The sequence below is a fragment of the Manihot esculenta genome, chromosome 5 (assembly GCF_001659605.2).
Source record: "Manihot esculenta cultivar AM560-2 chromosome 5, M.esculenta_v8, whole genome shotgun sequence".
Classification (NCBI taxonomy): Eukaryota; Viridiplantae; Streptophyta; class Magnoliopsida; order Malpighiales; family Euphorbiaceae; genus Manihot; species Manihot esculenta.
Window position 1 is genome coordinate 22,841,132 of NC_035165.2, and position 27,639 is coordinate 22,868,770.

Genomic DNA, 27,639 nt, shown 5'->3' on the forward strand with positions numbered 1-27,639 from the left:
GATGAACTTGTCACCATTTAGCCCTCTACATAATCCAATCATGCCAGGGGCGTAGTGCAGGCCACACCTGGTCTTTCTCTTATACATAACATAACATACATAATCCATGGTGCCGGGGGCGTAGTGCAGGCCACATCCGGTCTTTCTCTTACATAGTGCCAGGAGCGTAGTGCAGGCCACACCTGGACTTCCATATCATATCATCATGTCATAATATATGAGGGCTAATGGATCATTCAACATTCATCCACATCAACAACATATTATGCAATGCAACATATTCGTGATTTCTAATGCAAACAACCTAAAATATCACATGGCATCCGTGATGCATGAACATGCTCAAAACTGGTTTATTTACTTGAAACATAAAGAGTTATTCTACTCACCTCTGGCTAGCTCTGACACTGACTGAAGCAGCTGACTCACTGCTGAGGTCCTCGGTTCCTCGGGTCCGAACCTACACAGGTGGACTCAAATGAGGGACCAACATACTATAACATGACTCTGAAAACATCCCCCAAAAAACCCCCCTAAAACACCTTAAAACAATCATGCAAAACATGCAAAGGAAGGCTGAATAGGGCAGGTTTGGCGGCACCTTCGGCGGCCGAAAGTCCCTCCAGAGCCGAAACCCAGGCAGGTTCGGCGGCACCTTCGACGGCCGAAAGTCCCAGACAGAGACGAAAGTCTCTTTTTGGGGGCAACTTCGGCAGCCGAAAGGCCTGCCTCCCAGGCAGGTTCGGCGGCCGAAAGTCCTGCCTCCCAGGCAGGTCGGCGGCCGAAAGTCCTTCGGCTGCCGAACCTGGTTTCTGCCAGAGGGCAGAAACTTGGTTCTCTTTGCACAAAAACCTCTCCTTCTCATTCCAACATGCATATAACTCATTCAAATCATGCAAATAAACATACATTGGCTCCTAGGGGCTTTAAACTATCTTAAACCCCAACTACAACACACAACAACAACACATTGCTCAAAATCACAACATAAGCTCATAAACCTAACCCTAAGCTAAACATGCATTCTACCTCATAGATCTTACATAAAACTTACTTAAAACATGCAATGAGCTTAAGATCGGCTCTTACCTCTTGAAGATCGAGAGAGAGACGACCTAAACTCGGAGATGGGAGAGATTTGAGTTCTTGAACCTCAAAGCTCCAAAACTTGCTCAAAACTTGAAAATCTTCAAAACAAGATGAAAACTTGTGAAAATCGTGAAAGCTTTGAAGGAAAAGCTCAAAGATTGGTGAGGAACGGCGGAGAGCTCACCTTGGCCAACAATGGGGGGCCGAACGTGCCTCCGCATGCATGCCATGTTCGGCGGCCGAACCTGGACTTCCCTCACTTATGCCTTCGGGGGCCTAAGGCACACCCGAAATGCATGCATGTTCGGCGGCCGAACTTTGAGTTTCGGCGGCCGAACCTGAGTTTTCCTCCAAGGTTGTTTTCATTCAAAAACTCATTTCCTCTTTACTTAAAATCATGAAATACATTAAAACATTTTAAGAAAACATGTTTCTACCCTACTAGAGGCTTCCGACATCCGAGATTCTACCGGACGGTAGGAATTCCGATACCGGAGTCTAGCCGGGTATTACACGAGTCATCACTGGTTTCATACTGGGGAGCATCCAGCTTCATATAGTCGGTCATCTTGACCTTGCTCCCTCCAGATGAGCTAGGTTTAGGCATTTGAGTTTCTGGGACAGTAGGTGCTGCTGGTGGTGGAGGAGGTGCAACATCCCCTGGGGTAGGGTTTGTTGTACCTGGGTAGAAAGATGGGGGTGGGTACATAGGGTACTGTGAGTATATTGGGTAAAAAGGTGGGTATGGCATTTGAGAAGGGTAAGGGTTAAAACTGGGATAATCCGATGTTCCTCCCATCGAATATCCGGGATGCTGAGAAAAGGGTGGGTACTGGGGTGGCTGAACAAATCCCGAGGCCTGAGTGCCTCCCTGGGACTCTCTCATGCCCTCCTCAGACATACTCACTCCAAGGCTGCCATCCCTACTCTGATCCATATCCATATCATCCCCCACATCTTCTGACATTCCTCCTTGAACTGTTCCCCTTACTGATCTGCTTCTGTTCATATCCAAAGACCTTCTAGGGTCTCTCACTGCTCTTTCCCTGCTAGACCTTCTAGACATTGCCCTTGGTAATGTAGGGGGACGGGCACTCATGCCCTCATCCTCCGGTGGTACTCCAGTCAATCGTGCAGATCGATGAGTTCCTCTCATCCTGTTTACTGAAAAACAGCACACATAGCATAACATTAGCAACAAATAGTTCATGTGAAAACACATGAACCCGCATCACATACATAACATATCATTCATGCACATGCATAATATCATGGCATTTCACATCATCAATCAAGACAGGACTCTACATCTTATCCTAGTGGACATGATCTTCCTATTGTGCTTGACCTTCTATAACCTCTATGAGCTCGACACTTTCTAGGTCCGACCATATGAACCTAGGGCTCTGATACCAATCTGTAACGACCCGAAAATCAGACCGCTACCGGCGCTAGGATTCAGATCGGCTTAAGGCCGCCGGGACCCGTAGCAAGCCTAACATACATCCTGTATACCTGTTTAATCCCATACATGATCAACAATTACATAAAAATTTAAAACTTTCTCATTTATTTATTCATTCATTCATTCATTCATTCACTCATTCGATCACCAAGCTTAACCTGTGCATGCACAAATCATAACATAAAACCTCTCACTGGAGTCCTCATCAAATACTCCAATGGGGTATCATAACATACATTAGTTTGGTTTACATAATCATCATTAAACATTTAAGATCATGTACTAAAAAGGGATTAACAACATACTATGGTCAAGCACAACTCTAAACTTCCATAAGCATCATCACATTACATTTCCATACTAAACTTTTTACATTACATCATATTCATGTCCACATCTGTCTATTATATAAAATATGACTCTACTCCTGCTGACCTCCTGGTCTACCCTGTACCTGCAAACCTGGGGGTTAAGGGAGAGGGGTGAGCTATAAAGCCCAGTGAGCAGAATAAATAAACATTCAATTTAAATTTCATGCTTTCATGAAATGCAACACATCACAAACAAATCACATCATGGATGGACTTGTCACCAATAGTCCTCTACATAGTCCAATCGTGCCAGGGGCGTAGAATGGGCCTCACTGGTCTTTCTCTTAACATAGTGCCAGGGGCGTAGAATGGGCCTCACTGGCTATCTATACCGTATCATCATCATACCATAACATACGAGGACTAAAAGGTCATTCAACATCCATCCACATCATCATCAAGTTATGCGATGCAACATATTCGTGAATTCTAATGCAAACAACCTAGTATATCTCATGGCATACGTGATGCATGTATCATGCTCAGAATTTATTTATGTGCTTTGAAACATAAAGAGTTATTCCACTCACCTCTGGCTGAAGCTCTAATGACTCTGAAGCAGGTATCTCACTACTGAGGTCCTTGGTTCCTCAGGTCCGAACCTACACAGATGGACTCAAATGAGATACCAAACAAAGACTAACATAACTCTAAACTTCTCCCCAAAAACCCCCTAAAACATCATAGAACAACCATAGAAATCATGCAAAGGAAGGCTGAACAGGGCACTTTCGGCGGCAGGTTCGGCGGCCGAAAGTCCCTCCAGAGCCGAAACTCTGCCACTTTCGGCAGCACCTTCGGCGGCCGAAACTCCTTTCCAGAGCCGAAAGTCCACTTTCGGGGGCAGGGTTTGGCAGCCGAAAGTTGGCCTCCACAGGCAGGTTCGGCGGCCGAAAGTCCCTTCGGCTGCCGAACCTGAGTTCTCCCAAAGGGGCAGAAACTCATCTCCAACATGCACAAATGCCTCCCAAACCTCCAAACATGCATCCAACCCTCTCAAATCATACATACACACATACATCAACACATAGGGGTCTCAAACTAACCTAAACCCCAACAACAACACAAAACAAGCAACTCAGCAACCTACATTGTCCAAAACTCACATAAAAACCTAACAATGTTCAACTAAACTAAACATGCATTTCTACCCCATGAATCCTCTTAAAACTTGTTTAAGACATAGAATGAGCTCAAGATCGACTCTTACCTCTTGAAGATCGAGAGAAAGTGTGACCTAACTTGGAGATTTGGGGAGGATGGGTTCCTGAGGTCTCCAAGCTTCACAACTTCGATCTAAGCTCGAAATCTTCAAAAACCAAGTGAAAACTCATAAGAAAATCATGAAGATTCGAAGGAAGAAGCTCAAAATCGATGAGGGACGGCGGAGAACTCACCTTGGCCGAAAACGGGGAGAAAAGCTCACCCGTTCGGACATGGGGACCCCTTTATAGGTGGTTGGCCAGGCCACTTTCGGGGGCCTAACGTGCCTCCGCATGCATGCCATGTTTAGCGGCCGAACATAAGGTTCGGCGGCCGAACTTGGACTTCCCTCTCTCATACCTTCGGGGGCCTAAAGCACTCCCGAAATGCATGCATGTTCGGCAGCCGAACTTGAGGTTCGGCGGCCGAACTTGGGTCTTCCTCCAAGGTTATTTTCATGCAAAACTCATTTCCTTTCTTGCTTAAAACCATAAAATACATTAAAACATCTTATGAAAACATGGTTTTATCCTTCTAGAGGTTTTCGACATCCGAGATTCCACCGGACGGTAGGAATTCCGATACCGGAGTCTAGCCGGGTATTACACTTTGTGTCAGGTTCTTTACAAAATTATATCGAAGATGATCACTAATAGATTGAAGCTTGTTTTGCCGAATCTAATCTCCCCCTCACAGAGTGCTTTTGTTGCGGGCTGAAGCATCTTTGATAATTCTATTGTAGCTTATGAGGTGTTGCATTATATGAGAAGTCGTCGTCAGGGAAAGGATGGCTATGTGGCTTTGAAAATAGATATTAGCAAAGCGTATGACCGCTTGGAGTGGCCCTTTATTTGGTTCATGTGTCTTATCAAGTGCTCTATCAGGGACAACTATTAGGTCCTATAGCACCGCAGCGTGGAGTTCCATAGGGAGACCCACTGTCACCATACCTATTCATTCTATGTGCTGAGGGCCTGTCTTGTATGATTAGAGCACAAGTGGCTGCCAATGCTCTTCACGGTTGTATCATTGTTACTGGTGCATCTCAGATCACTCACCTCTTCTTTGCCGACGACAACTTCCTTTTTTTCAAAGCCGAAATTAGTGAGGCTCAGATTGTTCAAGAGGTACTTGATAGCTATGCAAGGATATCTGGGCATGTTATAAACTTTAATAAATCTATTATTTGCTATAGTGCTAATGTGTCTGCCTCTAGACGAGTGGCCATCTGTGAGTTCTTGCATATTGTTGAAGGAGACGGCATTGGAAATTACTTGGGATTGCCCATGAATGTTGGTAGAAATAAGGCAGAGCTCTTTCATTTTTTGAAGGATAGAGTTTGAAAGTGGCTTAATTCTTGGAGTCACAGGTTTTTATCTCAAGCAGGGAAAGAGATTTTGCTTAAAATAGTTTTACAAGCCCTCCCAAATTATATTATGAGTATATTTTTATTACCTAAAGCTGTTTGAGATGATGTGCAGAAGATTATGGCACGGTTTTGGTGGGGTAAAGGGAAAAATCATGATAAAGGCATCCATTGGATGTCTTGGAAAAGATTAGCTAGGCCTAAAACTGGTGGGGGTCTTAGCTTTAAAAAGCTTAGGGAGTTCAACTTGACAATGCTGGGTCGTGTTGGTTGGAATTTGATTTTGAATCCTCACTCCTTGGTGGCCTCATTATTAAAAGCACGTTGCCATCTTGTTGTCTCCTTCTTAGATGCTCCAAAAGGTACAAACCCTAGTTTTGTCTGGACTAGCATTTGTGCATCGCAGGGTCTCCTTCGTCAAGGAATTTCATGGCGCATTAGTAGTGGTTCGGCGGTGCGCATTTGGCTTGAGCCTTGGTTGCCTGATAGAGAGAACCCTTTAATTACATCAGATTTTGAAACTTCTGTTGGAGTCCATTATGATAGTGATCTCATTTAAGATGGCACATGGAATAGGGAAGTACTTTCACAAGCTTTCAATGACAGAGATATAAATCTTATTTTATCATTACCACTACCCAGTATTTCGCAGCTAGATTCTCTATATTGGAGGTTATCTACTAATGGTTTCTATTCTGTAAAAAGTGCTTATAAAGCACTAACATGGGATGAGTCTCTTGTAGTAATGAACGATCAGCAACAGTTATGGAAGAAGATCTAGTCATTTTAGCTAATCCCCAAAATTAAGAATTTCATTTGGTGTGCCTGTAGTAATATTTTACCGGTCCGGTTAGTTTTGGTATCGAGGCATGTACCTAATCAGGATGTCTACTCCTTTTGTTTGGTTGAATCAGAAACAGTGTTTCATGCACTGATTTCTTGCCCGTTCGCTAGGCAAGTATGGAGGGCTTCGTATCTCGGCTGGTTTTTTTCTCCCTATGCTACGTTTACTAAATGGTTATGGAAGGTTTTAAATCTGTTTAATGGTAGTGATATTGTGTTGGCCTTAGTACTGTGCTAGTGTTTGTGGGAAGCACGTAATAAATGTGTATGGCAACAACAAACTTCTGCAGCTGTTCAAATTTGGAGTAATGCCCAGTTATTATTCTAGCAATGGTGATTCAGTCTCAACTTCAACAAAGAGCATGGTCTGCTCTTCCTGTAGGATGGTAAAGGCTAATGTTGATACCTCAACAAAGAGTGCAGAACAGATAGGTATTGAGTGAGTTATTAGAGATGATAATAGTGAGTTTTTGGCATGCAAAATGCCTATGATACCTCAGTCTTTAAGCCCTCGAGATACTGAGCTGGTAGCTATAAGGAAGGTCCTTAACTGGTTGAAGTCTACCCTTTAAAGAAATATTGTGATTGAAACAGATTGTACTGTTGCAGTAAAGGTTTTAACATCAAATTTGGCTCTAGATATATAAAATACTAATTTTATAATTCAAGATTGTAAGTTTCTAGTTAATGAGACTGATTTTATTGTGAGATTTATTTATGTAAATCGTAGTGATAATGAGCTTACTCATAAAATTACTAAATTTAGTTCTAGTACTTTACAGAAAGGTATTTGGTTTGATATATTTCCTCCGTTTGTAAGCACTTTCTTTGCATGAATAACATCTCTTCTTATTAAAAAAAAAAAAACAAAAATTTGCAGAGGCGCATAAAATCAGTGTTGGTACTAGCAACCACCCGCATCGACCGGTACTAATCATTACGGTTCTCTACTAAAATTTATGGGTGTGGCTATTGGCTCATCAAATATATAAGGGTAATTTATATTACACTCTCTGACATTTAACAAAACTCATACATTAGTCGCTGCTTGTTTAATAATAAATAATTTAATATTCAATTTTTTTAATAAAATAGTTATTAATTTTATTGTTAATCCTGAAGAAGTTAACTTAAATTAAAAATATTAAATTGTTATAAAAATTAAATTATTACAAATTATTAAAATTAAAACAATAAAATTATTATAAAAAGTGAAATTTGAAAGGCAACATTATTATAGTTTAACATTAAATTATAATAAAAAATTATTTTATTAACCGAATAAAATTTTAGAGATTAAATTATTTATTATTAAAATGATATGGGCCATAATTGTTAAATAGAGATTCGAATTAAAATTTTATTAAAATTTTTACTTCATAAATGGAGAATTGAATGAAATTGTAAAATTGGTTTAAAACTTAAAAAATTAATTAAAAATAATATATATATTAAAAATAAATAAGAAAATATAGCATAATAACATATTTTAATAAATATAAAATTATTATTTATTTAATTAAAAATATTTTTCAATAAATTATGTTATATATATATTTTTATTATAAATTATAAAATTTGAAATCGTCCATAATAATTATTATTATACATCAACTGATAATCTCATTTAAATTTAATTAAATAATAAAAATTATAGAATATTAAAATATAATAAATATAAACTATCATATCTTAACAATCATGATACTATCGTAATACTTAACTGAAAAGAGAAAAAAAAAAAAAAAAAAAAAAAAGAGGAAAGGCAAAAAATGGATAGAAGAAAAATAGTTAAAGGAAAGTTTTATATACACTTTTTTATAATAAAAATAAATAAAATTTTAAATTTTAAAAATATAAAAAGTAACAAGCTCTTTTAAATAATTAATATATCTAGTGAAAAAATTTTTTATTCACTTTATTCACTATCAATTATTTTCACTTAATCATAATTCATGTGTTTTATAAATTTAAAATGTAAATTGAATAGAGAAATATAATATGTTTAAAATTCATTTTATAAATTCGAATTGGTTTGTTGAAAAATATATTTAAATAATAAAATTTAAATCGTAAAATTCACATAAATATAGATTAAATAATAGATTTTATCAAATATTAGAAATTTTGTTATAAATTACTCAATATACAATTACCTTAGTTTAAACTGGATTGCCACGAACTTTAAATAGATTAAACAAATTTAAGTTTGAATTTAAAAATATTATTTGTAACCGTTAAAAATTAATAACAAGGAATGCCACAAACTTTAGATAGATTAAACAAATTTAAGTTTGAATTTGAAAATATTATTTTTAACAGTTTATAAACTGATAAAAATTTAAAATAAGAAATATTATATTTAAGAACAATCAATATTCGATTCAAATTGAAAAAATTCATGAAATCAAATTAATTTAAAATTTCGATTTAGCCTTTTATTTATTTTAATTCAATTTAATTTTTAATTTTAAAATTTTCAGTTATTTCAGTTTGATTCGATTTCGATCAAAAAAAAATTAAAAAATCAAACTAAACCGATTAGTAATAATAATATATTATTTTCAATAATATAGAGAAATTCAATCCTATTAAAGATAAATTCAATACTGTTAAAATATTTCAATTAAATTTTAAAATATTAAAAATAAAATGTAAAAAATAAAAAAAATTATTAAAAATTCAAATCGATCAAACCGAATCGAATCAGATCGATTCAATTTGATTCAATTTCTGATTAAAATCAATTCGATTTTTATAAATACTAAAATTTTAATTTTTAATTTATTTAATTCAGTTTTATTTTAAACCGAATCGATCGAATGCCCACTCTAACTCTACCCCATGGGCACCCCTAGAGGAAAGAGAGCACAAAGGAAAGAATATCAAAATTCAAGTTAAATCTGTATTCCGACTGCATTGGCCATAAAATGAGTTACATAAATAGCAAGTCAAATTCTGCTACAACCTCTCTTATGTTTATGATCCGAAGCTCCAAGTGAGTTGCAACCACACAAGTTGACATAATATACCCACTCACTCATATCTTCCGTCTTTTATTTAAGGAATCTGTTCATTCTAACTCCTCATCTAAACCACTAATGATAAACTTCTCCTCTTTATCTCATGTGCTGTGTGCATTGGCATCTCCATAGGCACATAGTTAGGCAATGCCTGTTTGATAGAAAGACATGTAAAATCTTCAATCTACAAAGCAAATACAAAAATTCAAACAAAAAAAAAAAAGGCTTTTTAACATTAAAAAAGGGGGAAAAATCATAGTTCCTAGGTAATAGAAGTTTAAGCTTTTGTCCTTCAAAATCAGTCCAGTATGACAGTGACAACATTTTCCTCAGAATTTTTTGCTAGACTGACACAAAACTCACTCATCTGCACCTCATGTATCATGCCTGCTAGAAACGTGGGCAGTCTTGGTTAGTGAAATGCTAGCCCTAAGTGTCTTTCTAAATGTGCAAATGCTAAACAAAGAGTTGGCTGCACTTGTATATGGTAAAAAAACAGACTTAAAGACGTTTACAAGAAGAAAATTCTTCACTATATAGAAGCTAAAAGAAAATAAGTAATTTTAACGACTTCATTTCACATCCAAGAGTGATGGTAACCAAAATGAAGAACAGAATTGAGCACAAAGACATTTGATTCTGGTGCTCTCGAAATACCTGGAGTGACCTTCACCTTTGTTTACTGCAATCTTGCACTCACCTAACTCTAACATAGGAACGACTTTTAATGCACGAGCTAACTAAAAGATCCAGCCTAAGATATGAGCAAAGGTTTCAAACTTCTCCTGTAGATAACAAGTTTTAAATCAAGAGGCCTTGACATAGTGGCCCTCAAAACCAATTAAGGATCCATGTCTCAAAAGGAGCCAGTTGTTTATTCTGCCCATAAATTCTATGCATATATCAGAATTGAAAACAATCGGCACTGTGCAGTTACACAACTCACCTCCAAAGATATGACAACTCTGACTCACAAATCAAATCTTATGTTCCATCTACCATTCATGTCAGCATTGAGGGTCCAATTATTTTCCCTAATCTGCAGGTAAGGCACCTGAAGGCAGAAAAAAGGATTAATAAAACAGCAGCATAAGAAGTTAAGCTTAGAATTCAACTGCAAATGAGGAAATTGAAGATAAAGTATGCTAAATGGTGAAAGCTACAAAGGGTTTCTTTTTAACATGGAAGCTATTATCCCACTAGGTTGATCTACCGCATATAACAACCCCCCACCACTCCCCCCCCTCACCCACCCCAAAAAAAAAAAAAAAAAAAAAAAAAAAACTTTATTTTGGAAAGGGGCTTCAAAAGCAACATGAAAAACAGGTGTGGACAAGGGTCCCTCATTTGTGCAGCACCGTACGACTGTCACATACTTGTAGTAAGTATTATGCCTAATGGACAACTAGAAGCTGAAGTCTATATTCCAACTAAAATGATATAAACTGGAAGACCGCGTTCTAGTTTTGTAGGATTAACATTTTTTTTTTCATCCTCTTCTTCATATATATAGAGAGAGGGGGATGGAGAGATAAAAAAACTAGAGCGATGACCTGAAATGACATGTGCAAAGATAATGGGTAGGAATACTACTGAAATAAACTATATAGAGCAAGCTGAGAGCACTTTGTCATGGGGAGAATATGAGGATGACGAGTTATAGCAAAGCATAAGAAACACAATTCTAGACCTTAAGCACCAGTGATAAGAGGAAATATACCTTCCCAACCACTTCATATCCAATTTTGAACCTAACATCTTGGTCTTTCTGAAAATTAATTATGCTCCATGAAAATTCTGCAGCTCCTTTTGACTTCCTCTATCAACAGCATACCAGAAGATATTAATTGCACACGGAAGTTAGAAAAAACAGAAAAGATTATAAATTTTTAGCTGTCCAGCATTTTAAATTCATTAAGAATATGGAAGACAAACTGTAGACAGCCAAGCCAATGGCACCAGTCAGGCTAAAATGATTGGAGCCATAATGAACAATCCTTATATACCAATTACATTTCCAAGAAGTTTCACCAGGAACCAAATAAAACACTAACCTTTTTCAAGTCTTTGTCAATGTTGCACCATCCCTTAATCTTGAAGCTTAATAAGCCATCATTTGTCACATGGAAGGCTTTCTTCGCACGCATTCTGTATGTGAGCTTCTCATGTTTATCATATTGCAATCCCACAGCAAGGCTGGCCAATGACTATAATTATTCAACAAATAGATATACATGTAGATATTTTAAACTTTATAGGATTTAACAACTTGCATACTCAGTGTACACATAATAATAATGTAACTACAGGGAGAAGCAAGGCATACATCAGGATAAAAGCGTCTTATCATTGCACTAAAATAGTTTGGTGCCCCAATTCTTGTATCTAGAGCTCCATGAACCTAATCACAATTATGTGAAAAGCAAATTAATGCCAAGCCAAGATCATATGAGAACTCCAATAAATAGTAGTTAAAGCACTTGGAAAGTCGAAGATGGCCGTAATTCTGCCTTTTGCAATACAAAATTCACAGGCTTTGCAAGGAATGAAGCAATTTTAACAAATAATAAAGTTATGTAGAATCTATACCTCAAAAAATCAAACATTAATTTCTCTTGAATTCCCTTATACAGTTAAGGATCCAAACAAAGGGTTAATCAATGATGTGTAGGTGAAACAGAAAAAGAAAGGGCTTAAAGAAACAAATATAAAGAAGTAGAGCAACGAGTGATGAATTCACCTGCAAGTGGGTTTTAGAATCAAGAGTTCATTTCTCTTTGGCATGGATTCTCAGAGCTTTGGAGTCTCCACCATATCTCAGAGATGTCTCCATATGTTTAGTATAAGCCTAATCTGGGTCAGGAAAAATCCGAAACCTAAACCCTAGCAAGTACCAATTTATATTGAAATCAAGTTGGCTTGCCTGTCGACAGCACAAACCACCGTTTTCGCGGTGGCTCCGGTGGATTAAGACGCAGTATACAGTGCTTCTTCACAGTTCACACTGTTATCTTGGAGAGCTCCGCCAACTGCTAAACAGGTCGTTCAGCAAATCACATAACGCCACGTTTCCAAGTACAAGGCGATAAACTTGTGATAAAAGCTTTGGGCTTTATCTGATGGGCTGGCCCAAGCCAACTCAATCAGCCATTGCCATTTGCGTCTCACTCACTCACTAGCAGAAAAACACCGCGATCTCCATTTGTTCTCGAGAGAAAGCTGGCGAGGAAGACGACTATCTGAGAGCAGATAGCAGCAACAGGATGGGGTTTGGGCTTAGGTTCAATCTTCTTGTGTTAGCAATTGCGATACTATCGACGCCTGTACTTTCCGATCTCATAATCTCAAAGGTTGATCGACGTGTAAGTTCCTTCCTCTCATTCGTTCTCTCTCTCCAGTTGCTTCAAGGGGGCGTCCCTTTCCTTCTCTCTTTACCCTTTGCTAACCTTTTCCGTCCAAATTGAGCTCCGTGTATCATTTTTGAGCTATCCTGATTTTGTGGAGATCTCTATCGCTCTGTTCATATTCATGATCTAGGTTGGTTGCTGATTGCTCAGTAATGAGAGTGAATAGAAGCCAAATGAGCTAAGTAGTTGTATTAGGTTTCAGTTGGTGGATAGAGAGGAAGACAAATAATAGGGTTTTTCTCAGTTTCTCTTTAGTTGATTCCTTTTATTGTCTGAATGGTGTTCTTTGTTTAGATTCAAAATTGATCCTAGTCGTGCATTACTATGTCCTTTCTAACTTTTGATATATGTTTTTTCTTCTTTGCATTGCCTTGATTGGTTTCTTATTCTTAGAGTACTCTTGTTGATAATCCTAAGCTTGACTTTATATTGCAGATTGATTTGACTTCGCAAATTGCACGAATCACTTCAACCCTTAAGGTGCTTAAATGTCTGTCTTTTTCTTTTCTAGCTTAATTGTGTGAAGAACGATTTCTTCACCTTAAAGAAAGAGTTTTTCTTTTCGTTGCAATTTCTTGCATTCATAAGGGTTAATTGCAGAAGCCAAATGGCTATTCTTTCCTATACTTGTGGCGCTCTGACCAAGTTTGTTTCTTTAGGTGGAGATTGTTGGTTCTAGTTTGGTTTCAGAAGTTTTGCTGGCCTTTCCAGAAGTTCAGGCAAAGGATTTGGCGTATTTGATGGCAACAACAAATGAAAGAAAAGGCAAAACAAAAAATTCCGATGTTAGTCTCCCTGTTGAAGCTGTCAATCCAAAAGGAATGCCTCCTGCTTTGAGTGTTTATTCTGTATCATTACCCAAGGCACTAGGCGAAGGAGACACATTTACTTTGGATGTTTTGGCCGTATTTACCCATGTTTTAAAACCCTTTCCTGAGAAAATTACTCAGGCTGATATTCAGTTGGTGTTGTTCCAGGATAGTGCATACTATCTCTCTCCTTATCCAGTAAAGGTTCAGTCTGTCAGCGTTAAACTGCCTGGTGCTAGAATAGAGTCATATACAAAAATTGAGAATACTAAGAGTCATGGCTCAGAGATCATATATGGTCCATATGAAAATTTCCCTCCTTTCTCATACTCACCCATAGTTATACATTTTGAAACCAATCAGCCATTTGCTGTTGCTCAGGAGTTAGTACGAGAGATAGAAGTTTCACACTGGGGCAGCGTACAGGTTACAGAATATTACAATATTGTCCATGAAGGTGCTAAAAGCAAGGGTGAATTTTCCAGGTTTGTTAGGATGTCCTTACTAGACATCTGTCCTCTTGTTCTATGATTTCTATAAGCTTGATTCTGATTCTTTTCCCCTTAAATCTCACAGGCTTGAATATCAGGCCAGACCTAACATTCGAGGTGTATCAGCTTTTGGACATCTTGTTGCAAAATTGCCACCAAGAGCTCATTCCATTTATTATAGGGATGAAATTGGGAATATATCAACGTCTCATCTGAGGGCTGATTCTAAAAAGGTGGGTATTTTAATTCTTCAGATATTTTGAATTGTTGCTTCTAATTGAGTTACCTCTTTTAATTGCAGACAGAACTTTTGATTGAACCTAGATATCCAATGTTTGGAGGTTGGAGAACAGCGTTTACAATTGGATACAGTTTGCCACTTCAGGACTTCTTGTTTGAGGCAGAGGGGAAACGTTTTCTAAACATCTGTCTTGCTTCCCCTATGAATGAATTGGTCATTGATAATCTCATCGTGAAGGTCCGTTATATAGGCTTAGTATGCTGTTAGGTCATGCATAAATATGTATTAGCTGTATTCGTGTGAACTACAAGATTGCTGTCTTGATTCAGTATTCTGATTACAGGTTGTTTTGCCTGAGGGGTCCAAAGATTTATCTATTTCAACTCCATTTCCGGTAAATCAGAGGCAGGAGGTATATATTGATTTATGTTTTCCTCCCAGTGAATGAGTTCGATTATTTTTAGCTATAGTTAATGTTTCTTTTATGCTTTGACAATTTCTGGGATATATTTATGTAATTGTAACTATGGTTTACCACAGACCAAAATTTCCCACTTGGATATTGTTGGTCGTCCAGTAGTTGTGCTGGAAAAGGCCAATGTTGTGCCAGAGCATAATCTGCATTTCCAGGTAAGGAAAAGATGATTCTTACCTTGTTTCATGAATTTTATGCAATTTGTGTGCTAGCTTTTCTTAGAGTTGTGGTAGAAATATTGAGAAATTACCTTCTCCTTATTGCAGGTCTATTACAGCTTCAATCGGCTCTCGATGCTTAGAGAGCCATTTATGTTGATTTCTGGATTTTTCTTCTTTTTTGTTGCTTGTATTGTATATGTGCATGTTGACTTGTCAATCTCCAAGTCATCTGCCTCTTATTTGGCAAAACTGCAGTGGGATGAGGTAAGGAGGACGTCATCATATCATCCTCTCGAAGATCACCATCAATTCTTGACTCTCAACTTGGGAAAATATTATAATCTTTGTAATTTCAGGTGCGAGCAACAATTCAGCAGGTTGAGAGTATACTTAAGCAATGGTTAGCAACACATGAGAAGCTTGAAGCATCACTACTTGATCTTTCTAGGACAGGAGATGTCCAAGCTTGTAAAACTGCTCGCAAGACCGCTGATGGTTTGTTGAAAGGGCATTTAAAAGAGTTAAAACCTTTGCTAGTATTCTTGCAATCATCTCCTGCAGCTGCTCATATATTGCCCAAGGTTCATTGTTAATTACTGTTTATGCATTACTGCTGATGATACATCTTCAATATTTTTAATGCATCTCAATATCATAGTCTTAAATGGCATGGCTGAAAAATGGTTAAACCATCATATGCAACAGGAGTAGTTATTATGCGAGGGATGCATGCTGATGTTGCGTGGTGCACATTAAGCTAATTTTATACTACCATCCTTTTCGTGTGTTATTTCTTAAGCTACCATCTTCCTACTGAGTGATGTATGATGGCTGTTTATACAGGTGGAGGAGCTGGTGGCTAAGGAGAGAGAATTACAAGAGAGGTTGATGGCGAAGCACTCAACAATAGTGGATTGCTATGAGAAGAAGCTTGGGGGACGGGAAATTGAGAATAAAGTTGCTCCACAGCAGCAAAAAGTTGTAGCCTTGAGACAGGAGGTTGAAGATCTTCTAGATTACCTTGATGAAATATAGGTTGAATGGGTAGAGGGATCTCCTCTGAGAACTTCGGAATTAGATTGAGGTAGTATTTATATTTGACGAGTTAACTCCAATTTCGATGGTTATATTTTGTTGGACTAAAATTTTTCATGATTATGATAAATTGTAATTTTGAACCTCACTTGGAGAGATGAACTTGTTTAAACCAATGCATACTCATCTGACAAGATGCACATGCTTGCATTTGCATGCCCAGAATTAAATACAATAACCAACAGTTGGATAATATTTGTTCAAGTTTGAATATAAATCAGAACTTGTTTAATGAATGAACAAATCGATGAACTTAGCTAAAACCAAAACACAGAGTATGTAATTACATTTCTCAAAATTAACCACAAGCTACAATAATGAAGCTGCAACAATCAGTCAATCAGAATGAGCATCTCAAAGACTATTTTACTATGGGTGGGAGAACTGGCAACAGATGACTTTCGCTGATTGACAAGTTATGCGACTGGTGAAAAGAAAAGCTTTTCCAAACAAAAAAATCGTTATACTATGTTGCACTTGCCACAACAGAAGAACAAATTTCATATACCATGTGATTCTTCATGTAACCGAAATTGAGCTCACTTTTCTTCAGGTGGCAGTACTTGCAAAAGTTCAATGTTCAGCTCAAATGTACTTCCTGGCTGCATTTCAGATGAAATAATATAATGAGTTGTGACTGAAATGTTATCTACCATTACCAAATTAGCAATAAGTGCCACTATATGAGCATCTGATTATGGAATAGGATTTTACTGGGATTTCATTCATTCCCTTTTGGCCATAGCCAGCCTCGGGGGGTACGATTACGGTCCTCTGCATAGAAAGAAAAAATGACGCCAGAAAAGCTAGTTAAGAGATAGGAATGATTCCAGAAGATTTAACACTACTCAGAAGCTAAAAGAAAAGGCACCTGTTAATGGAGCTTATAATTACAAAAAGGAAGAGATACTATCACCTTTCCTCCTACTTTCATGCCTTCTGTTACTGAGTACATCGCAGCTGGAGGTTTTGGGGCTGCCTGTGCAGAGAATAGACCATTTGGTTTGTCAACAAATTCTCGCTTCCGTTCTTTGCCTGGAGGTGCTCCAACTTTGAATTCATATGGCTAATTAAGGCATGAGAAAATGAGCATCAGTATCTACATATTCAGTTGAAAGTTCATGCTAAAATGTGGGGAAAATGGCATTTGATTGGACTGAACAGAATATGCACTCCAGGAAGCACATGGACAATTGACAGTGAATTTAGCCTATCAGGAGGTGAGATTATGTAAATTCTTATCTCAACATATAAGAATACATTAAGAGATGCTAATATTTTGATGGAACAATGACCTGTGCAATTATACGATTTCCAGCCAAAAGCTTAGATTCTCGACTTGACACAGCTGTTATACCCCTATAGATGCAGTCAAAGTGCACCTGCGATGGAAAAGGCAAGAAAAATTGTTTAGCCTAAATGCAAGAAAGATGGAGAATATTTTATTTTTAAGTGTTGTTTCAATTGCAGTGAACCTGAACTGTTGATCCTTTCTCAGCTGCCGGACCCTTTCCCTCGACCACATCATAGTATTTCAATCCATCAGCTGTGCATTCAATGGAAACAAAGCAAAAACAAAATTTTAATTTCAAAATCCAAAAAATCAGTGTCTATCAGAAAGCTGCAACTTCATAGTTCAAGCATCTATGAGTATGTCAGTGTACAAAGGTTGGCTGAATCCTAATTTTCATGTGGATATGTCAACACTCATGTTCCCTTTCTGCAATTTTTAGCGTAGGCAACTTCTCACATGATTAGACTGACAAGCTCATTCCTGGTTAACCAGCGGGGTCTGAAACTAAGGCTGCTCCAAGGTAGCCACGGACCTGGCTTCCTATTTGAATAATATTTGCTTAAGCATAAATAAGACGAGCATTTTCATGTAGTCTCTCCCTTCTTGAATTGGATTTTGATACCAGTATATTCATTTTGAAATTTCCGAAACAACAAGCACATGAAGCACAAACTTAATAGACAGATTATACTCGAACCACTAATCCTTGCCCCTAAAATTTCAAATTTTAAATTTCCAAATCATAATTAGGGGGAAAAATTCATAGTAGAGAAAGCCAAAATCCTCCGAGGTCAATTAAATGTTGGCATTCAAGAATGTGAGATTGTGATGTAAGCATCAAGAAAATATTCCGACACACAGAAGTAGCAAACGTCCAAACAAACTTCTCTTCAAAGGACTCGAAGTTTATAAAAAAAAATGCGGAAGGGAAGCGTAAAAGCATGAGAATTGAAAGATTAGAGATGAAGGAAGTAATGGGTAACTAACAAGAGGTGAGATAGTCTTCAAGAGGGATGACCTTCTTGTTGCGTCTCTCTCTGGCCTCTGATAATGGAGTTAGCGAAACAAGACTAAAAGGAAATGAAGATATCAAAATCGCACATCTTCTCGAAGTGGGTATTGAGAGGAGCAACTGTTTAGAAGGTTCTTGCGTTTGTTTTCCACTGAATTTTGAAGCTATCTGCAGCTGATTAACGGTCCATCTATCCAAGCTCTTCATAGAAGCCATGGCCATTGGAATCCAAAAGCCTATACGGTTACAAGAATCCAACAAAAAAGCCACATTATCTCTATCGAGCATCTGCTCTTATTACCATTTTCTCCCTACGCATGGTCCTTATTCTTTGAGTATATTCTCAATAAAACCATAAAATCAATGAGACATGTAAATGCAAAAGCTAAAAGGGTAAAACTGTATATTCAGCGGATAGTTTTGCAATTTTTGTTGAGAGATTTACAATTTAATCTCAGAATATTATCGTTATTAACAAGTCAGGTCATATATTTTTAAAAACCTATTAAAACGTTTTTATTTTTATTTTTATCAATAAAATAGTCATTCCATCTTTTTTTCATTAAAAATAGATAAAAAACAAGAGAAAAAACTTTTAAAATCTAATTTTGCTTTTAAATAAAATTTCTTATTTAGTTCTTAAATATTATTATTATTAATAAGTCAGTTTCTATAATTTTAAAAATTTATTAAAATATTTTTATCTTTTCTCATATATATTCTTTTTTTTATATTTATTAAATTGTTTTTATCGTTTTTTTTTTCATCAATAAAATAGCTCCTCCTCCTTTAAAAAAAAAAAAGAAGATGAAGATGATGAAAGAGAAGAAGAAAAACGAAAAAAAAAAGATGACGATGATGATGATGATGAAGTAAAAAAAGAAAAATAATAATCTCCTCCTCCTAAAAAAAGAATAAAAGGAAAGATTGAAAAATAATCAAAAAAACAAGGAAGAAAAACAAAAAAATAAAAAGAGGAGGAGAAAGAATCAATGAAAAAGAAGAAGAGGCGGAGGAAAAAAAAGAGTAATTTAGGTTTTTGCTATATTTTTAATAGTATAAATAGACGAAATGATTATTTTATTAATAGAGAAAAAAGATATGAATATTTTAATAAATTTCTGAAAATGTAGAGATTATTTATTAATAGTAACAATACTCAGATATTAAATTATAAATCTCATTTTATTTTTATTAACAAAACAAGCAAATTTCACAATTCAATCCAAATTTATACTTTAACTACTGTTAAAACATAAATAAAGTTGTCGCTAATTTAAATTTCATAGTGTGAGTTACTTTTCTCTTTCATATTTTAAAAATAAATTTAAATTGAAAAATAAAATTTTATATTTTTTAATTTACAGTATAAGTTAAAGGTCTTTTTTATAAAATATTAGTTGTTTGACCACACATTATATAGCTATTAAAATATTTTATATTATTTTTATATAAAATAATATAAAGTTAGTTTATAAAATAATTTATTGTTTGTATGAATTTAGATAGAGTAAAATATTTTCTTTTTTATATTTAAATTTTAAACTTGAAATTATTGATGGATGAATAATAAATTATAATATTTTATTTTATTTCTTGAATTTAAAATAATATAAAAAATTATCAATTAAATATACAACTTATTATTATAAAATAAAGAAGATTCAATTAATATGCATAAATTTTAATTTGAAAATAAAAAATTTAAAAATTTTAAATATTAATCAAATACAAAGTGATGCATCAATAAATTTAATTGTATCAAAGAAATTTAAAGAGGTCTCAAAATTTAAAGGACTCTCGTTTTCAATAGGATTGAATTATGTGAAAGGATTGTGTAGTCCCACGTCCCATATTAAATACAAAGAAAATAATAATAAAAAAATTTCAAAATACAAACTATTTAAAAATGAAGGATGTCATAAAAAATTATATAGTATAAAGATTGTGTTAATAGGTTTTATATAAAACAAGCATATGAAAATTAATTTTTATAAAAAATAAAAAAATTAAAATTAACAATATTTTTATTAAAAAATAAAAGTTATTAAAGAAATGTGAATTTAGTAGAATTAGAGAATAAAATAATTTGATAATTGGATGTAAAAGGTGTTCCGGCTATAGAGTTTCAATCGATTGAAGCGGAGACAGGCCGTGATAAGCATGTCACTTGCTTGACTCAATGCATGTTAGGGAAAGAGTAAGAGCTAGGCTCCTACAATTCACAAAATTCAACACGTAAAGCAGGGAGATTCAATCTATCAATTAGCAGGATGCCTTATGCCGCACAAAAACCTTCATTCAAAATCGCTTTCTTGTTATCATTGTAATCGAATTGAGTCGAGTTTTTGATAAGTTTAAATTTAACGAGTAAAATAAATTCACGATTTTTATTAAACGAGTTAAATTTGATTTTACTTTTTAGACTCATTTAAATAACTCTCGAACAATTTGATTCGTTTACATCTCTACTTCGCTTGTTATATCATATAGCAATTTTTTCGTTCATTGACTCTAAATTAATGAAAATAGCTAAACCCTCTAAATAATGTGATACATAGGATATTTATAATATGCAACAATATTATAAATTTGTATTTTAATTAAATTTTATTAATTATTATTTTATGAGAAATCAATCCCATTTAAATAAATAATAATTATTTGTTATTATTTTAATATTATAATAATTATTTTTGATATTTTTAAATAATATTTAAATTTATTATTTTAATAATCATACATATGAATTTAATTTTTTTAATTTTATATATATATCAAGACCTATAAATTTAATGGTATATATGTTAAAAATTTAATATTATTATATTTTATATATTTTTAAAAATTTTTTAATTAATTAAAATGAATATAAAATATAATATTAATATCTATTTTAAAAAACAATATAACAAGGTGTTCTATTAAATTTGAAGTACTATTCATAAAATAACTCTAGTCAAATTTAACGATAATTATTATATTTTTATACGATAGATTAATGATATACTATTATAAAAAGTATAAACCACAAATATCATTATTTATTTAATTAATTAATAGTTAATAAAATCGTTATCATATATATTTATAAAAATATTTAACTTCATATTTTTATAAATATTTAAAAATTTATTTTTATATTAATTTTACTATACGATATAATTTTATAATAATCATATTATAGTATAATATTTATTTTTATATTAATCTACCTATACTATATATATATATATATAATATAAATAATAAAATTATCATTTAATTTATATCGTTATTTTAACAAATTTAATGTTATTATATTATATATCTATTTTTAAAATTTTTTTAACTAATTAAAATTAATATAAAATATAATATTATCATCTATTTTAAAAATTAAATTTTAAAAACAAAATTATCAACTATTTAAATAATTAAATATGATTGTAAATAATTTAAAGACTTAAAAATATTATGGAGAATTATATTATTTCCCTAGATTATAGATAAATTTATTTATTTATTGACAATAATTTATTTTATTATCTAACATCTTTTTTATTGTAATTATTCAATTTTTATAAATATATTCTTAACATTATATTCATTATTAAAATAAAAAATACAAGAATTTTTTTACTAATAAAATACAATAAAATTTTAATTATAATATTAATAATATATTACATTAAAAAGTAATAAAAAATAAAATGTTAGTAATAATCAATATAATAAATTATACATATTATATTAAAAGATGAAAAATCAAAAAATTCATATATTAATAGTGATGATAAAAATAATACATTATATTTAATATATTTATATTAATTATTATTTTATATAAAAATAAAATAAAAATATATAAAAATTTATAAATTTATATCATATGTAGGTTAATTATCCACTTGACAATCTCTTATATATTTATTATTATTTATATAATAGATGAAAAACATGTAATATTAATATGTTATATTAATAGGAGATTTATATTTTAGCCTTTAAATATTGTAATTATTAATAAATCAGTCAGTATATTTTCAGAAACCTATTAAAATGTCTTTTAACTTTTCTCTCCGTCAACGAAATAATCTTTCTGTCATTTTTTCCGTTAAAAATAAATAAAGAGCGAGAGAGAAAATTTTTAAAATCCAATTCTACCCTCAAATAAAACCCCTTATTTAGTTCTTGAATATTGCTATTATTAATAACTCAATCCCTATATTTTTAAAAATCTATTAAAACGTCCTTATCTGTTCTCATATCTATTAAAACGTCTTTATCATTTCTTTCCGTCAACGAAATAGTCAATCCTTCTTAAAAAAGAAGAAAAAAAAGAAGAAAAAGATGATGATGATGAAGGAGAAGAAGAAGAAAAAGAAGAGGAGAAAAAGAAGAAAAAAAAAGAAGAAGAAAAAGAAGAAAAAAGAGAAGAAGAAGAAGATGATGGATGAAGAAAAAGAAAAATCTCTTACTCGTTCTCCTTAAAGAAGAAGAATAAAAAGAAAAATTAAAGAAGAATCAAAGAAGAAGAAAAAGAAGAACCAAAGAAAAAGAAGAAGAAGAAAAAGAAGAGGAAGAATCAATGAAGGAGAAGAAGGAAAAGAATGGGTAATTTGACTTTTTGCTATATTTTTAACGGTAAAATAGACGGAAGAACTATTTTGTTGACAGAAAGAAAAGATAAGGACGTTTTAATAGATTTTTGAAAATGTAGGGACTGATTTGTTAATAATAGTAATACGTAGAAACTAAATTATAAATTTCTTCGTATTAATTAATAATATTGGTTATATTTTTTTTATCGTTTATTTATTATTAAAAATAAAAATAAAATATATATATTAAAATTTGTATTTTATTGTATTAGTATATTATATTAAAAAATAATAAAAAATTAAAAAGTCACGTATTAAATAGACAGAAAATTAAAAAGCTATATATAAATTATAATAATAAAAATAATAAATTTTATTTATTATAAATATATTAATTATATTAAATATAAAAATAAAATATATTAAGTGTATCACTCGATACAAATATATAAATTGAATAATATTACTAAGCATAACTATATAAATTTTAATAATGTCACTTGTCAATTTTGTTATAGATGAGAACTAGGGACTTAGAACATACTTCTACCATATTTTGAATTTGATGTCTTGATCGCTAGATCACGTCATGCTGGGCGATTGGAGTAACAGCAACACAATATAATCGACCGTTGTAATAAAATACTTGAGTATATATCTATTAATTTTTAATTTCTGTTGATTGTATAAAAAACTGAGTATAAGATCTGTGAATAATATTTATTGCAAACAAGAATTAACCTTCCAATCCAATAGTGACAAGGAAGCTAATAATTTTTTTCAAAAAAAAAAAAAAAACGGTAACTATTAACTAATATGGCTTTGTGTTTGCTACCCTAAAACATCAAACCTTTTGTTCTGTGCTACAATGAAGAATAATCAACTTCGTAGATCATGTTGACTATATGGGTTTTTAGGATCATCTTGATCTCCAGTAATATCTGTCTGGTCTGCTTCAACATCTGCCACTTTATCACCTCCTGCTTGAGCTCCATTATGTGCATGAGTTGGAGAATCACCAGGGCTTCCTCCCAAGGCCCTGGTACCTGTGTGTTCAGGCTTCCCATCATGCGTTTTCTTCACAGCTTTCATGTGCCATTGTTTTAAGGCCTTGGAAGTTTGTTCATCGAAAATCGATCGCTTCATGGTTGATCCCATCTGATATTTTCCACCACAGTTCAATCTTTGAAATTAGTTTTCTTTGATTTAGTTATGAACGTTTGCATAAAATCTAGAAAAAGATCATACCTGAGTAACAAGGGCATACAGTGGAAGTGTAATGTAACTACAGAGAAACTGAGCTCCTGCCCTGTGGAATTATCAGCTTCAGCTTCCATGTGTTCATTAACAATTTTGATTTCAGGACAGAAGACATTGTATCTCCCTACAACAAACAAAAGAATATCCGACTTACCCGAGAGCAACCCTTAAGAAGATGAGAGTTAAATTCTCGTGAAAACACGAATGCAACCCGAACTCATACTGTTTCCAGGAGAAAATTGCATTCGGTTAGCTCATCCTTTCAAGAATGCAAATCCCAAACTAGTTAGGATCGGCTATGTGGATTATTTTTCGCCATTTGCTCGACTAGACCTTTCAAGAATGTTAAAGAAAATTACTAAGATAGTAAAGTGATTAGCTCATTACCCATATCCACAGGAAATATGTTAGCTCAAATGCATTCTGCAAATGTTAAGACATACAGAAAACTTTTGTCAGAAAATCCAAGAAATCATAGTTTTCTCAAAATTAAGTATGCAACTCAATAGTATGTAACCTGAAACAGAACAAAGTGGATGAGATAAAGGACTAGCTGAGGCCAACTAAACCAAAAATGCCTGTCAGAGACTTCCACAAGTGGAATTCCTTGGACTACAGCATGTCTTTCTTGTATTTCAAGTGCCATTTCTGTTATTATTGCTTGAAGCTTTGTTCCAACTGCTAAGATTACCTTCAAACAAACTACTGGTTAATCTTTCATCTCATCGTATATTAAGAAATATTACCCGCGGAAAATTTATGAAAATTTTCTTACGACTATAGGAAGAAGAGAAAACCAGAACGTAGCCTGCCATCCTGAAAGACAACCAAGCCACATGATATTATTCTTGTCAAATTTGAATGCAGAAAATGAAAACTCTCTGAAATGATACAAGGAATTCAGAATACCAACCATTAACATTGCACAGCAGAAAGAGCACTACAGAGGCCCAGAGCAATGGACTGCCAGAAGCACACAAAAGTGAGGATTCGATGGAATTTTAAGGAAAATTTCTTTGCTATCCACAAGTTGCAAAGGGAAAAAATATTTCATTGTTTTACCTGATTCCCACAACTACCTTGAAGTCATCTTCTAATGATCTTTTAATGTACTTTTGAAAGTCGAAGTTACTTCCAGGTGTTAAATGAACCTATTAAGAATGAATCTGGCAATTTACCACTCATAACAGTTCCAATACACAGTTGAAATTGTTAAATTCATTAATCGAAACTCACAGCAACAAATCCATGTCTCATGGTTAAATAGTCAGCTTTTCTAACAGATATAAAGAATTGTTGAAAGAAGCACACCTGCAAGGATTAAATATTGAAGCACTGATATGCATATGAAAATAAAAAACTTCATAAATCCTTACAATGTAAGAGAGGGCTGGCGTTTTCGCCCAGAAACTCATGTGGCTTTTTACAAATGATGTCTCATGAGTGAGCCGGAATCTTGTTGGATCTGTACAAGTAACACATCCCAATTCAGCACCAGAAGAATAAGGCACTTGAATAGCAGTAACTATGAACAACAACAACAGCGAGTCTCAGCACAAGTTCATAGATCTGTTAACATCTAATAAGATACCATTCATAGCTTCATGCTCCTTGAGATTTTCCATTTCCCATTCTTTCCATCCTCGAATCTGCACAGAAGAGGCTCTTAAATTTGTTTAATTGAATGCAATCAGAAAATGCAGATATACTGTAGAGAATCACAATGTAAGAAAAGCTGCTGCTACTAAAAATCCAGTGTGTGCTGCCCACCTTTAATCTTCCAAGCGTCATTGTTATGGCACTGTAGAACACATGAAAAACTGCTAAAAAGAATATGAAGATATGTAACTGATGCAGTCCATTCACAGATATGAGCGGCACGTATCCCTGAAATAACAAAGAGAGAGAGGAAACAATTTCAGGTGCTAATTTGTTGCAGAAACCGCAAATAGAATCAATATTCAACACAAAGTCCTAAGGACATAGGCTTACAGGTTTGCATCCTTTAACATTGGAATGACCACCTAGAAATCTGCGATCGTACCATAGAAGCCTGCGATGATGATCCTCCGCGACAGAGGGAGATTTATGTTCATCATGTTCGACCTTTCTGGGGCAAGGCAACATTGTGTTTGCATATTTTTCTTTAATACAGATTTGGGAAATGTAGCTCTGACTGAAAGTCAGGAGCAAGGATATGAATCCTAAAACCATAAGCTCTGCCAAAAATTAACCAGAAAGTTGGATATAGAGAAGCAAAATAAATACTATGAGGGGAGAAAATGGAGAAATCTACCTGCTTTAACTTTCTCAAGAGCTTCATACAGAGCTTTCTTGTGTCTTTCTTGAAACCACTGAGAGATAAAAACCAGCAGAATTCATCAACTTAGGGGAAAAGGAAAAGCTAAACATGAAGGCCTGTTAAAAGATGAAGCTAAAATGAGGCAAACTCCTTAATTCTTTTTGCAGGGATTCAGGATTCAGCACTTTGCCATTATAATAGTAAATGATGAATTCAACCCATGAAGCATTGCTCAAAATTCCCCCGACTGTTGCAATCAATTCTTACAAATTATAAGAAATTAATGATCATTACATGTTTCATGGGTTCAAACTCTGGTTTCTCACCTCACGCACTGAAGAACTTAATATGTAAAAGGAAAATAAAAGAAAAGAATTTAAATTTGAGAAAAAGAGGCTGATTCCTTTATCCAAACCCATAAAATCTTACCAATAAGAATCCATTATTCATCTTCTTGAAAGAAAAACGAGAATATATATATAGATGAAAGTGGGAGTCATTTGGTTAAAAATTTAAGATAAATAAAAGAAGAAATACCTCTCCAATCCAATGAAGAACCTTCTCCAGGACGATAGAGATCATGACAATGGCAGCACAAACTGCAGAGACTGCCCATGTGGGTGTCTGGTCAAGCTCTCTTGCACCTGGGGCTTCTGCACCACCCATTTCTACGAAACCTGGAGCTTTTCACAAAAACTACACACGATAAACAAAACCTTTTTGCTCGCTCAAATGAGGCTGTGCAAACCTTTCAAGGTGATGAAAAATGGTAGGGACGTTAATGTTTGAGAGGTTTCAAGAATGTATGATAGGTTTCAAGGATTCTGAGAGGACTGTTTTTTCCTTTTGATTAACGGTATTGAATTGCAAATACAGAGGAAGAAGTGACGGTTATTATTCAAGATAGTGTCCTATTTTTTTTGCCGAGCAGTGTTCTATTTTTATTATTTTCTTCTACCTATTTTTATTAATTTTTCTCTAAGTACCTGACCTGACCTCCTATCCTAATAAATGTAAATCAGTTTTAATCCACCAGAGTGATGATTAAATAAATAAGTGATAAAAAATTGAAATTTTTATACTTGTGTTATTTGTGTCAAATCTCAGTTTTAGATGGCATTAGGACAATTATCACCTAAATGCTAACAG

The 27,639-nt window shown here is 34.0% G+C and overlaps 4 protein-coding genes and 1 pseudogene across 4 annotated transcripts in view; 1 reads left to right on the forward strand and 4 right to left on the reverse strand.

Annotated features, from left to right (window-relative positions):
- Positions 1–5,086, reverse strand: part of LOC122723699 (basic proline-rich protein-like) — a 39,667-nt gene extending 34,581 nt beyond the window's left edge. Inside the window, exon 1 of the mRNA XM_043956800.1 lies at positions 5,038–5,086. Within this exon, the coding sequence (XP_043812735.1) occupies positions 5,038–5,086 (49 nt within the window). The remainder of the gene's footprint in view (positions 1–5,037) is intronic.
- Positions 5,087–9,226: 4,140 nt separating this feature from the next.
- Positions 9,227–12,408, reverse strand: LOC110615196 (annotated as a pseudogene).
- A 79-nt stretch (positions 12,409–12,487) lies between these two features.
- LOC110615194 (dolichyl-diphosphooligosaccharide--protein glycosyltransferase subunit 1A) lies at positions 12,488–16,127 on the forward strand. Its single transcript, XM_021756947.2, has 10 exons — positions 12,488–12,722; positions 13,203–13,247; positions 13,427–14,061; positions 14,153–14,300; positions 14,369–14,545; positions 14,652–14,720; positions 14,849–14,938; positions 15,050–15,208; positions 15,301–15,525; positions 15,788–16,127. Exons 1-10 carry the CDS (start codon positions 12,624–12,626, stop codon positions 15,977–15,979), a joined length of 1,839 nt encoding a protein of 612 aa, XP_021612639.1. The 5' UTR covers positions 12,488–12,623; the 3' UTR covers positions 15,980–16,127.
- Positions 16,128–16,297: 170 nt separating this feature from the next.
- LOC110615195 (peptidyl-prolyl cis-trans isomerase FKBP18, chloroplastic) lies at positions 16,298–18,669 on the reverse strand. Its single transcript, XM_021756948.2, has 6 exons — positions 18,321–18,669; positions 17,515–17,585; positions 17,335–17,421; positions 16,956–17,105; positions 16,754–16,813; positions 16,298–16,641 (listed from the first exon to the last, which is right to left on the reverse strand). The coding sequence occupies exons 1-6, from the start codon at positions 18,631–18,633 to the stop codon at positions 16,579–16,581; spliced, it is 744 nt and encodes a 247-aa protein (XP_021612640.1). The 5' UTR covers positions 18,634–18,669; the 3' UTR covers positions 16,298–16,578.
- Positions 18,670–23,609: 4,940 nt separating this feature from the next.
- LOC110616118 (MLO-like protein 9) lies at positions 23,610–27,618 on the reverse strand. Its single transcript, XM_021758442.2, has 15 exons — positions 27,028–27,618; positions 26,485–26,542; positions 26,181–26,407; positions 25,959–26,075; positions 25,780–25,837; positions 25,565–25,653; positions 25,425–25,499; positions 25,251–25,339; positions 25,102–25,151; positions 24,964–25,004; positions 24,706–24,879; positions 24,576–24,611; positions 24,343–24,410; positions 24,177–24,237; positions 23,610–24,086 (listed from the first exon to the last, which is right to left on the reverse strand). The coding sequence occupies exons 1-15, from the start codon at positions 27,154–27,156 to the stop codon at positions 23,808–23,810; spliced, it is 1,551 nt and encodes a 516-aa protein (XP_021614134.1). The 5' UTR covers positions 27,157–27,618; the 3' UTR covers positions 23,610–23,807.
- Positions 27,619–27,639: the final 21 nt, after the last annotated feature.